Source organism: Pelophylax lessonae, assembly GCF_965119305.1.
Source record: "Pelophylax lessonae genome assembly, chromosome: 2".
Taxonomy (NCBI): domain Eukaryota; kingdom Metazoa; phylum Chordata; class Amphibia; order Anura; family Ranidae; genus Pelophylax; species Pelophylax lessonae.
Window position 1 is genome coordinate 454,512,724 of NC_138769.1, and position 12,983 is coordinate 454,525,706.

A 12,983-nucleotide genomic window follows, 5' to 3' on the forward strand; every position below is an offset into this window, starting at 1 on the left:
CTACCTGATTTAAACGCCTTAAATGAACGGTGAGCATAAAATCATACATTGATAGGGGGATAGAGAAAAGGCCATGACCACCAAGCTGTCTATGGACACTCAGGTGATACCTGCTAATTAACGGAAGGCCAGTATTTGGCCCATGGTTAAATTCATTTCCATGAGATACAGCCTAGTAATGGTGTGAGCCCGCGCAGAAAATCCTTTGTACTGCGTCTCTCCCCTGCTCCCGCACCTTGCAATTTCTGAAAATATAAGTGACTTTCTGCTCCAGAGGAACGTCTGTTGGCTCGACAATGTTGCCCCATTTACAAGAGGAACTGTATAACACCTCCTAAATAACAAATTTGCCCCCGATCATAACGGGATTGGCTCTATGTACTTCAATTCAGTTTACTTGGTCTGCAGATATTCCTTTAGACACCGCCTCCCTCATGGGAAAATTCTAAATTTATCAGCATCCGCAATTTTGATGTGAGAGTTTAGTCTGCTATTAAGTACACTGCTGAAATTTAATAGTGAATTGTATAGTCCATGACTGAACTTCTTGATTATATAATGATAGCCGTATAGTGCTGAGTTGCTAAAATGGTAATATGTAAGAAGGTCATGATCCCTTGCTATCTGGTGGTACATTTTCAGTTTATTATTACATCTTGATCAAGTTTATATTGTGGCATGATTAACCTATGGATCCCTGAGCTCACCGCATCAACAAACTCCGTAAGGAGTGCATGCGGCTTGCCAAGGTTCCCATTGGTTTGATCTTCCGGAGTATGTGTGAGGCCGGCCTTGTGTGAGTGTGTCGTTGTTTTTATGTGTCATATATGTCTTCTGTTGCTATCTTTGAGCCTGTTGACATTTGTAATGTACTCCCCATAATGGGGCTATTTTAGATCATGTCTCAATTTTGATCCTTAATAAAGTTTTTCACTTTTTCACTGAGTTGGTTTGAGCATCCCTTTCTTGCAGCCGTTCCAAGGGGTTGTCTATGGCCCCTTAAATTGTATTTTGTACAGAAGATGACAGTGACCAGTGAAGGACTTAAATTCTGCATTGATGGAAAGAGGAGGTGAGTATTTCTTTCAGTTTAATTCCACTTTGAGTGTTATTTTGATGTTTACCTTTATCTCCTTTGTGTAGTCATCAGAATCACTCAGTATTTCTTCCCTCTGTATCCTTGCCACCTCTCCAGAGGTTCTCTGGACAAAATAGGTGAGATCTCCACAGTCATGGATAACAAATCCTGAAATAAACCATGGGCAAAAAACAAAAGAATTTTTGGTTTGTCTATAAAATATTTTCCTAAAATACAATACAGGACACAGGAATAGTCATAGATGACTGGATTATATGCTGCTACCTCCAGGTGATTGGAAACTGGCAAACAGAACTGTCAGGACCCCATATAACCCCTCTCACCAACAACAATCCTCAGGCCCCGTTGACACCTGGGCCTCTTTTCACACAATGTGATTTGCCAACAATTGTGGCAAAACTGCACTGCATTTTAGGTGGCATTGAACATAATGGCACCCGAACCTACAGTTTGCGATTGTAGTGCGTTTAGAGATTGCGGGCAGAATCGCAACCATTCTGTTTTATTTCCAAAATGTTCAGGTGTGAACAGGGCCTCAGCTTTTTTTGCAATCAATAAAACAGTAACAGAGGCAGAGGGCAGTGTCCCGTGTCTATTACTGTACTCCAAGAAACAGATTTACAGTTAGTTAGAAATCTTTTATTCCTGATCGTACAGTACATAGTGCATAGTCTTAGATAACTTCAGACATCCAAAAGCAGTGACAGACAGTTGCTTGTAGCTCCTTATGTATGAAGCATAGGCAGAGACTCTATTGTTCACCTTACAACAAGAAAGGGTGGAACAGGATGTAAGTAATAGACCTGACAAATCCACCATTCTATGGTGGAATGAGGAGCAGGATGACCTCTGTGAGAGCCTTCTGGAAGGACAAAGAGAGAATCTATAAGTTTATATGAGATCATAGCTGATAGATTAACATGTACAGCAATAACCCCATTCAAGTAATGATGAAAGATCTCCCTGGGATGCTTAGGAGTTGACGGGGGAAGGCAGGATGATGTCCTGGTTAAGGTAAAAAGGAGTAGACCACCTTAAGAAGAAATTAAATCTTCGGTCCCATCTCGGGGGGAGCTATATAAGCTTGTACAAAAACCTTCACCAAGGAGTGAGAGTCTTGAGGGTACTCAGGGCCAGATACTGATCTAAACATGACTGGAGAAAAGCCAGGATCCCACAAAGTATTTTCTAGTATGAAAGTTTATCTGCCCTCAGAATTTACATTTTAACACATCCTCCTCCATTCCCTGTAGTAGGGCAGGAGTGAAGATAGAACAAGAAGGAGAAACTGTAGTGTGCCTCTTAAGACCCCTTTGGCCCAGCATTTCCCACAAGATGGTGAGCTTCCCCAAAAAATCCAACAAAGTGACAAATATTTTCACTGTGAAAAAGAAAGATCCACCAAATCGTTAACAAAATGTGTGCTCAGAGGCACCATTTCCCCAAGAGTTGTGCCACTTGTGTAAAATGGCAGTCCAGAGAGCAGAAAATATAGCTGTCTCAGTCTGAAAATCGCATATGATCTAGTCCCGTTACAGAGAGGGGCAGCACTGAGTTGAAGCTGTGAGTAAGCCTGACCCACAAGCAGGCACAGCCATAGGCACAGAGCTGCGTAACAGGAGAAAAACAGTTATAATGTCTGACAGGCTACAACAAAAAATGGCACCGCAGAGGCTTCCCTCCTTCTCTCATTTTGAATTTTGTTAAGTAACAAAGACTAGCTCCAACATAAAAAATGGAGTAAAAAAAAAAAAAAAAAACGAAAAGCAAGATAGGCATTGCTTGAAACACAAAGAAGTAGATTTAAAGGAACAGGTCCTTCCTCACCAACCGGAAGAATAATACGGCTGTAATATTTAGGGGAGGGAATGGGGCACCCCCATTCATTTGCTTTGAATACCCCAGAAAGGGATCTTCAGGGAATGCAACTGCCCTGGACCAGTATAGTATCCTGCAGCTAATTCAATGCACTGCACAATGTGCCAAGGAGGAGTGCCTAATGCAGGTTCCAGTGCTCTGAGCAGCTGTGCTGGTTTGTAGCCAGGTTGCACCATTAAAGGATAAGTTCACGTTTGAAAAATGTTACATGTTTCACCCGTATTTTATGGTGGAACATATATAACATGTTCCATATTCTGTCACCCTCTCTTCCCTAACCCACGTGTGACAGCAGGCAAGGGTCCTGCACCCACTGTCACTTTTTAAAAATAGTACAGTGCGGCTGTTTGGAGCTCCCCTCACATAGCCAAGCCATTCATTCAAAGATTCCTGTACATGAATAAACTACAAGTACCATCTTCCACCGCTGTAGACGGACTTGTAGTTTTAATGGACTGCAGGGGCGCTGATGTCCACTGATATGTCCTACAGAGGTACAGGCTGAAAGCTGGAGGAAATGTCTGCAGGAGCCCATATTGCACCCCTGATCTACTGATTGTGGGTGCAGTGCTTTCCTGACTCTTGCAGGAAAAAATTATAAATGCAAATTTTTTTCTAGCAAAACTTAAGAACACTAGCAAAAAACTGAGAATTAGCGTGAGTGGGAGGGGTTATGTAGGGGGCCTGACAGTTCTGTTTCCAGTGACCAATCACCTAGAGGTAGAAACATATAACCAAATCATCTGCAACTTTGCCTATGTCCTGTACCGTACAATAAAAAAAAATATTTTAGTTTTCTAAAGCTACCCATTGACATTAAAGCAGAATGTTTATGGGTCTTGTAGACACCTAAAGAAAAATATGGTATTACCCAAAAAGTACAACAGGCCAAAAGATGCACCCAAAGGTATCCAACAAAAAATTGGATTTTTGTCTTACCCTACAATACTTTTCTCTGAAGTTCATTGACGGACACAGTCTCTGTTCTTCACAACAGTAGGGTTATACTGCCCCCTAGAGGAGTAGGACACTAGGCAGAAAAAAAGTTCTGGCTACGCCTATGGGCAGTCCCAAGGGGTATACCCTCTCTCTCTGCTATAGAATGTCAGTTTTGTATCAAAGCAGTGTCAGAGAAAACAATACCAACACAACTCAAAATAGAGGGGCGGGTACTGCGTCCATCAATGAACTTCAGAGAAAAGGATTTTACGGTAAGACAAAAATCCAATTTATCTTTATTGTTCACTGACGGGCACAGTCTCTGTTCTTCATAACAGTAGGGACGTCCCAAAGCATTTTTTTAAAACATGACGGGTGGGAACAGCAGAAAATAATTCCCCAAGGCGGAACCACAGCCAACCAGGCAACATAGAGCTCATGAGAACAACAAGATGAGACCCACCTGACAAAAACATTAACCACCCTCAAGGGAGACTGAAAACACCCTTAAACAGCAGCCTGCAAAACTTTGCGGATATAGGAGGCATCTGCAGATGCCAGTACATCCACCTTATAAAACTTTGTAAAGGTATGAACAGACAACCAGGTAGCCACCTTGCAAACCTAAACCACAGATGCCTGATGGCAAAAAGCCCAGGAAGCACTAAGCACCTGAGTAGAATGAGCCTTAACAGGGAAAGGTGGAACCTGACCCTTAAATGAATAAGCCTGCACAACCGTCTGTCTGATCCATCTGGAAATAGTCACAGCAGATGCAGGTAGCCCCTTCTTTAGTCCATCTGTGAGTACAAAGAGCGAATCCGACTTCTGAAAAGATTCAGTGGTCGCCAAGTACACCCTGATTGCCCGAACCACATCCAAAGTATGTAGTGCAAATTCCTTGGGATGTTAAGGCTTAGGACACAAGGAGGGCAACACAATGTCCTAATTTAAGTGGAAACTGGAAACCACCTTCGGAAGGAAGGACGGATCTGGACGAAGCATCACTTTATCCCTGTAAACCACCAGATAGGGAGAACGACAGGACAAGGCCGCTAGGTTCCAACACCGTGCGCCCAGAAGTAATAGCCGCCAAGAAGGCCACCTTCTGGGATAAGGTAAGCAGGGAAATCTCCTGAATATTTTCAAAGGGAGGTTTCTGGAAAACTGACAGCACCAAAGTAAGATCCTAAAGTGGCAACGGAGGTCGCACCGGCGGTGCCAAGTGTCGCACCCCCCTGGATAAAGTTACGCACTAGGGAATGGGTGGCTAATGGCCTTTGGAAGAAAATTGCCAAGGCCGAAACCAGACCCTTGATAGTACTCAAGGCCAATTTTTGATCAACTCCCTGTTGAAGGAAAGCCAAGATCCAAGCCACCGAGTAAGAGTGAATGGGGAACCCCAAGAGACTCACACCATGCAATATACGACTTCCACGTACGATGATAGATCTTTCTAGAAGTTGCTTTTCCCACTTTAAGCAAAGTGGGAATCACTGAAGCAGACAATCCCCTGTCTTTCAGGACCTGATTTTCAACAGCCAAGCTATCAAAGCCAGAGACTGTAAAACAGGATGGAAGATTGACCCTTGAGACAGTAGATCCTCCCTGAGAGGAAGTCTCCAGGGAACGTCTGTGACTAGCCTGACCAGGTCGGCGTACCAAGCTCAGTGAGGCCAATCCGGAGCCACAAGGATGACCCGAATCCCTTCCGCCTCGATCCTGCGGAGAAGTTTTGGCAGTACTCGAGAGGGGGAAAGGCATACATCAGCTGTTACTAACCCCACTGAGCCACCAGTGCGTCTGTTGCATCTGCCAGAGGGTCCCGAGAGTGGGCCACAAAACTCTGCACTTTCCTGTTGATCCACGATGCCAACAGATCTACTTCTGGAGTGCTCCGACGAAAGCACAGCTGCTTTCGTCTTGATCCAAAGTCTGTCGACTGAGGTAATCCGCCTGCCAATTTTCCAATCCTGGAATGTGAACAGCGGAGAGATGCCTGCCACCTCCAAGGCCAAAAGGACACTTCTGGTGCCCCCTTGGTGATTGACATAAGCCACGGCCATGGCATTGTCCAATTAAATGCGCACTAGACAGCCCTGAAGGTACTCCGTCCAGTGGACTAGGCAAAGCCTGATCGTTCTCATCTCTAGAACATTGATCGGTAACCTGGATTCTTCCAGGGACAAGACCCCTTGAGCAGAAAGCTTGCCGAGAACACCTCACCCGGACAGACTGGCATCTGTGGTGATCACAGTCCAATATAGGGGGAGGAAACATTTTCCTTGTTTGAGCGTTGGGGAGCGAAGCCACCATATCAGGGACCCCCTGGTCACCTGGCTCAGCTGGATCTGGTTGTCCAGGGAATTTGGATCTTTGTTCCATTTGAGAAGAATTTCCTTCTAGAGGATTCTCGTGTGGAATTGAGCGAAAGGGACTTCCTCGAAGGACGACACCATTAGTCCCAGAACTCTCATACAAGTCCGAAGGGGCGACCATTTGCTGGATAGCAATAGCTGAATCGCAGTCTGGAGCTTTTGAAGTTTGTCCAGAGGAAGAAACACCCTGGCTGAGGATGAATGCAAAGTCAGGCCCAGATAGTCCAGTCTCATGGAAAGAACCAGGGATGACTTCTGAAGGTTCAGAATCCACCCAAACTCCTCCAGAGTTCTCATGGTGATCTCTAAGTTTGTCACCAGCACTGTGGGAGACTCTGCACGGAGAAGCAGATCGTCCAGGTAACCCAGGACCGATATCCCCCGCTGGCATAACAAAGCCAAGACTGGAGCCAACACCTTTGTGAAGACCCGAGGAGCAGAGGCGAGACCAAAGGGGTAATGCCACAAACTGATAATGATCCTCTCCCACGGAAAAACAGAGAAACCGTTGATGTCCTGCACATATCGGGATGTGAAGGTAGGCATCTTTGATGTCTATGGAAGCCAAGAAATCCCCCTGGTGTAGGGAAGCTACCACCGTGCAAACGGATTCCATCTTGAATTTTTAAACTCGCACGAAGCAATTCAATGCCTTTACTCCTGTAGAGGTTAGTATAACCCTACTGTTAGGAAGAACAGAGATTGAGTCCGTCAATGAACAATAGAGAAATCTGTGTATCTAATACTTTTGAAACCGGATGCTTTCAACCAGGATAAATGAATCAGGTTCTTACACAATTTTACATAGTTTAGTGTGGGAAATGTACATAATACCTTTAAAATACAACCTTTACATTCAATCTAAGCTAAGATGATAAACATGCATTGAAAAACATTCATTTTAAACTATATTCCAGACAAAGGTTTATGTTCCTACCTTCTTCATACCATCCGTTATGAGAGCAGACAGACAGCACCTTTTGTCCAGGAACAACTGGCTGCATAGCATTGACATCTGGGTTCACTGGGGAAATTGATATGAGTATAAGAGTTAAGAGGTATTACAAATAAAACAACTAAATATACATCAGTTTATTTTATGGTTGCAGAACTGTTCTATATAGTTTCTTTTCTCTGCATATTTAAAAAGCTATATGTGACTATATCAGCTTGGAAATTCTACAAATGATTTGGTTTCCTGTAAATCTTTTCATTTGGGAACCTGCACAAGGTATATTATGTGATATGCACTGTCTGATGTTGGTTGTTGAAATATGACCCTGGTATGTAATATACATTATAAATATATGCCATATGAGAAAAAGCGAGTTTTGAGGCGCTGTATCTAAAAGTGCTGAGTGCTGAATAAATGAATCCCTCAATAAGATAAATAAATTGATTCGATAGACACATATAAATATAAAAAGAAACCATCAATTCATAAAGTGCACAAATGCATACAAAGTGCATATGGAAGGCCTAAGTGCTGTAGCAAATATGAACTTGAATATTTAAAAATCAATAAATGAATAAAAAAGATATAGCAGAAAGTCCATCAATTCATTTAGTGCATAAATATATCCTAGTATACACTATATACTAGTGTGGTGAAATTTCCTTAATATTGGATATATTTATGCACTAAATGAATTGATGGACTTTCTGCTATATCTTTTTTATTAATTTATTGATTTTTAAATATTCAAGTTCATATTTGCTACAGCACTTAGCACTTCCATTTGCACTTTGTATGCATTTGTGCACTTCATGAATTGATGGTTTCTTTTTACATTTATATGTGTCTATCGAATCAATATATTTATTTTATTTAACCACTTTAAGACCGGAAGGATTTGCCCCCTAATGACCAGGCCCTATTTTGCGATTCGGCATTGCGTTATTTTAACAGACAATTGCGCGGTCGTGCGACGCTGTACCCAAATAAAATTGATGTCCTTTTTTTCCCACAAATAGAGCTTTCTTTTGGTGATCACCTGTATGATTTTTATTTTTTTGCGCTATAAACAAAAAAAGAGCGACAATTTTGAAAAAAAATATATATATTTTTCACATTCTGCTATATGACATTCTCAAAAAAAAATTTTAAAATCAAAAATGTTTAACATTTTAGGTCTATATGTTTTCTGCTACATATTTTTGGTAAAAAAATTGCAGTAAGTGTATTTTGATTGGTTTGCGCAAAAGTTATCGTGTCTACTAACTACGGGAAAGATTTATGTAATTTTTATTGTTTTTTTTTACTAGTAATGGCGGCGATCTGCAATTTTTTGCTGGACTGCGACATTGTGGCAGACAGATTGGACCCCTAACTGACATTTTGGACATTTTTGGGGGTACAAGTGACATTACTACAGTAATCAGTGATAAAAATATACACTGTTACTGTAATAATGACACTTGTAGGGAATGGGTTAACCCTATGGGTGATCAATGGGTTAAATGTGAGCCTAGGGGAGTGATTCTAGCTTTGGGGGGCGTGGCTTGTGAAATGACCATAGAGACATGTGATCCTATATAGAATTTTCAGGGAGAAGAACAGCCTGCTGTGTTTACAACAGCCGACCGTCCTTCTCTCTCAGGGAGAGCGATCACAGGTGTCAGGCGGCAATCGGAGCCGCCTGACCCGTGCATTGGCTTCCCCGCTGCCGAGTGGGGGGCGGGATTAATTTATTCAGCACTTTCTGGTACAGCGCCTCAAAACTCTCTTTTTCTCATATGGTTTTTGAAATTTTTTTTTTTTCAAAATTGATTGCAGCCGTACACACTTATTATATTTAAATCACAATTTATACATTTGGGAGGTGCCATTTCTTACTTTTCTATATATAAATATATGCCAACTGTATAATGTTTGCTGTATAATACTTGCATATCGCAACAAAAACCCTTAAAAGAATATATATGTATTCATCAGTTTCTAATCTGTTTGGGTTTCTGGGGACAGTACATTTTTCAGTCCTTAACTATCAATAACATATACTGATTAGTTAAACAGTATAATAACAGCAATATACCTAAAAGATCCATAAACAGAAAAAATGAAATTAAGTGAAACTCATCATTTATGGCCCCTTAAACACGGGCTTTCCAATCAGGTCGGCCTGTCAGTTTTTCAGGCGGACCTGATCATATACTCCATGCACCCCTAAGAGGCAGCAGATGTCAGCATGTCCGCTGACACCCGCTGATATCTGATCTGATCCTGTCCTAAAAATCCAGATGGATGGTCACCCTATTTTCCATCCGTCTGGAGGATCGGATCGGATGAAAATGGACAGGTGGTCTGTTTTCATCCGATCTCCCCATAGAGGAGAGCGGGGATCTGACAGGTCCATTTTAGGACAGTGAGCTGAGACAGACCTGTCATCCACCTGCTCAGTGGGGATCGGTTGATCGATCCCCCGCTGAGAAAACTGGAGTCCGTTGGGCAGAAAGCCCGTGTGAAAGGACCCTATGTCTGTTTTTAAATATGTTTAAAAGTTTTTACATTCATTTATTATATATAGTGTGTGCTCATTTTACTAGTTATATAAAACCTTTGTTTTACAAATAAACACTTAATACAAAGAGCCCCATGACACCAAGAATTATGAGAATTATGAGAACTTTTTAATTTCAGACTCTCTGGAGGGGAAGATTTATTAAAGAGGAAGTAAAGTCACTCAGAAAAAACGAGAAAAAAAAAACCCTGTAAAAGAAAGGCATAATGAGCTAGTATGCATCGCATACTAGCTCATTATGAAGTACTTACCTTAAAACGAAGCCCCTGCCGTGCCGCCCCCTCAGCGACAGGATGGCCGACATGTCTGGCCATCCTGCTTCCGGGTTCGCGTCCTCCGGCCATCCGATTGGCCGGAGGAGCGATTACGTTCACGGCATAGGACTCTGAAGGAACGGCACGGGTAGCCATTCCTTCAGAGCGCATGCGCTGATGACATCATCGGCAGTATGCACTGTAAATATCTCCTAAACGGTGCATGTTTAGGAGATATTTATAGCACCTATAGGTAAGCCTTAATATAGGCTTACCTATAGGTAAAAGTTTGTGAAGTGGGTTTACAACCTCTTTAAAATGGGAGCACTCAGAAATTGGTGCAGCTGTGCATGGTAGCCAATCAGCTTCTAATTTCAGCTTGTGAACAGGTAGACAGGGATTTGGTGGGGGATTATGAATCGCTGCTGTAACTTATTAATCAGGTGTGTAAAATTCAGCTTGAGCTTTTTCACAGAGCAGTTAACAATAGTATAAAAAGCATGTAAGAATAATCCCAGGCTGCAACTGGCTAACTAAAACTGAGAATACAAAAAATGGAGAAAAAGGAAAAAAAAGGCCTCTAAACCAATTTCAAGAACTTACACAGTTGGTAAAGTTGAATAAAGACACCAGTCCATCCAGTTTAACCAGTGTGTGTAAGAATTTACTGTATATCTTTACCACATCCCCTGCATATTGTGTTTATTAGAATGCCCTTAAAGTTTTTTAATCATTGACACTACCTGCTGACACCACCAATTGTGGAAAGGAGTTCCAAATCACTAATCTCTTTAACAGTAAAAAAAAAAAAAAAATCCCTACACAGTTTAAGGTTAAATTGTTTCCCGTCCATCTTCATTGAGTGGCCACATGTCTTCTTAGGAGACCTGAGACTGAATAATTTTTCTCCCTATGCTAGAATTACTATTCAGAGATTTGTATATTCCGATCATGTCTCCTCTTAAAAATATCTTCTCCAGGGAAAATAAGCTTAATATGTGTATCCATTCCTTATAACTGAGACCTCCAGCTCCCTTATTAGCTTTGTAGCCCTTCTCTGGTCTCTCTCCAGTTCCAGCACATCCTTCCTGAGGACTGGTGACCAAAAATGAATGGCATACTCAAGATGCAGTCAGACCAGAGTTTTGTAAAAAGGTAGAATTATAGTTTTATCTTTTGAGTAAATATCCTTTTTATTACATGCTAACAGTCTACTGACCTTACTTGCTGCAGCTTGGCATTGCATGCTATTGCTGAGTCTATCATCTACTAGGACCCCCAGGTCCTTTTCCATTCTCGATTCCCCCAGAAGTTCTCCCACTAGCATGTAACTGCATTCATATTTTTAGCCCCCAAGTGCATTACTTTTTCCTACATTGAACCTCATTTGCCATGTAAAAAGTGAGGAGAAGACTATATTTAACATAAATGTTTTCTCTTTGTCACTTGTAACCAACTTCCTCTGACAATCCTTTATGGGGACAATATGCTCTGACTTTGACTTTTTACTATTAATATATTTTTTAAAAAATGTGTTTCTTTTTACTCTCCTCAGCTTTGTGTCTCTTGTGGTCTATTTTCACTGCTCTGATCACGCTCTTACATTTCTTATTACATTCTTTGTAGTGTTGGAATGCTGACAGTGTGCCCTTGGCCTTATATTTTCTAAAAACAGTTTTTTCTCTAATATACCTTTTTATGCTCAAATTTATTCCACCCAGGTTTAACCTTAGTTCTTTTATAATTGTTGTCTATTGGAATGCACTGGCTAATGCCATTATTTACATAGTTATATAGTTAGTAAGGTTGAATAAATACAGTACACCAGCCCATTAAGTTCAATCTGTGTTTTAATATTTATTTATATATTTATTTCTAATATATTTATTTCTAATATTTTTTTTAAACTATTGACTTTACTGCTTGTGGAAGGGAGTTCCACATCCTTACTGCTCTGACAGTAAAGTACCCTCTAGTTCTTTAATATTTTCTTGAAGCACTCCCACTTTTACCCAGTGTTTTTCTTTTCAGAATATCTTCCCATTTAATGTCATGCAATATGGAGCTCAGTTTAGCAACTTTGGTTCTTTTGAAATTTAAGGTTCTTGTCCTACCCTCGAGTCTTTTTTACTATGATTTCACGGTGAATATGCGTGATTGCTGTTTCTCAAGTTATCCCTTACTTTAACATCCGCAACCAGAGCCCTCAGTAGAAATAGACTAACGACCAAAGCTTTATTGATTACTACTGTTACATACAAGTATATTATATAGAAAATGTTTTTAAACTCAAAGGCAACGAGCAGTTAGTTTTTTTTTTTCAAACCATTTATTGTACATATTAAAAGCACAGCACAAACACACACACACACATATCTTACCCCATAAAAGCCTTTATAACAAAGAACCTCTTTCCAATAATATAAAACCTCCTCTCCCTAGTTTTCAAAAATTACACAGAAAAATAGCATAGATACCATTTTTATAACCCACTAATTGTGGGTATTCCTAAACAAGAAAGGATGTTACAGTGAGAAACCAAAATATAATTGGACCTCTTTCTAGAATGCAGCTTCAAAAAGGTGCCAATTTCTTATGTTGCCATGAGCTTTCATTTTCAAATTTTATTAGATTTGAAAATAGGGATGCTGATCCTGGTGTGTGTGCACTGGGTATTAGGTTTTGAGTCAGCAATATGTAAAAGTTCGGTTTAGGATGAGTGATTGTGGGTTTTAACACTAACTAACTTCACTATGATACCTTATTGGTCATGTACCAATACCAAGTGCAGCTACCTTTGCAGTGCGATTTGAGCCTATTAGTTTTGTATGGGCTCAAATCACACTGCAAAGGTAGCTGCACTTGGTATTGGTACATGACCAAAAGTATCGGTACTCATACTCGACGGTAGAAA

General features: G+C 40.9%; 1 protein-coding gene across 1 annotated transcript in view; it reads right to left on the reverse strand.

Moving 5' to 3' along the window:
• The window catches only part of VWA3B (von Willebrand factor A domain containing 3B), a gene marked incomplete at its 3' end in the record, with an annotated part of 264,070 nt that overhangs the window by 18,235 nt on the left and 232,852 nt on the right, over window positions 1-12,983 (reverse strand). Inside the window, exons 29-30 of the mRNA XM_082245271.1 lie at window positions 7,232-7,318; window positions 1,125-1,246 (exon numbers count right to left, since the gene is read on the reverse strand). Of these exons, the coding sequence (XP_082101397.1) occupies window positions 1,125-1,246; window positions 7,232-7,318 (209 nt within the window). The remainder of the gene's footprint in view (window positions 1-1,124; window positions 1,247-7,231; window positions 7,319-12,983) is intronic.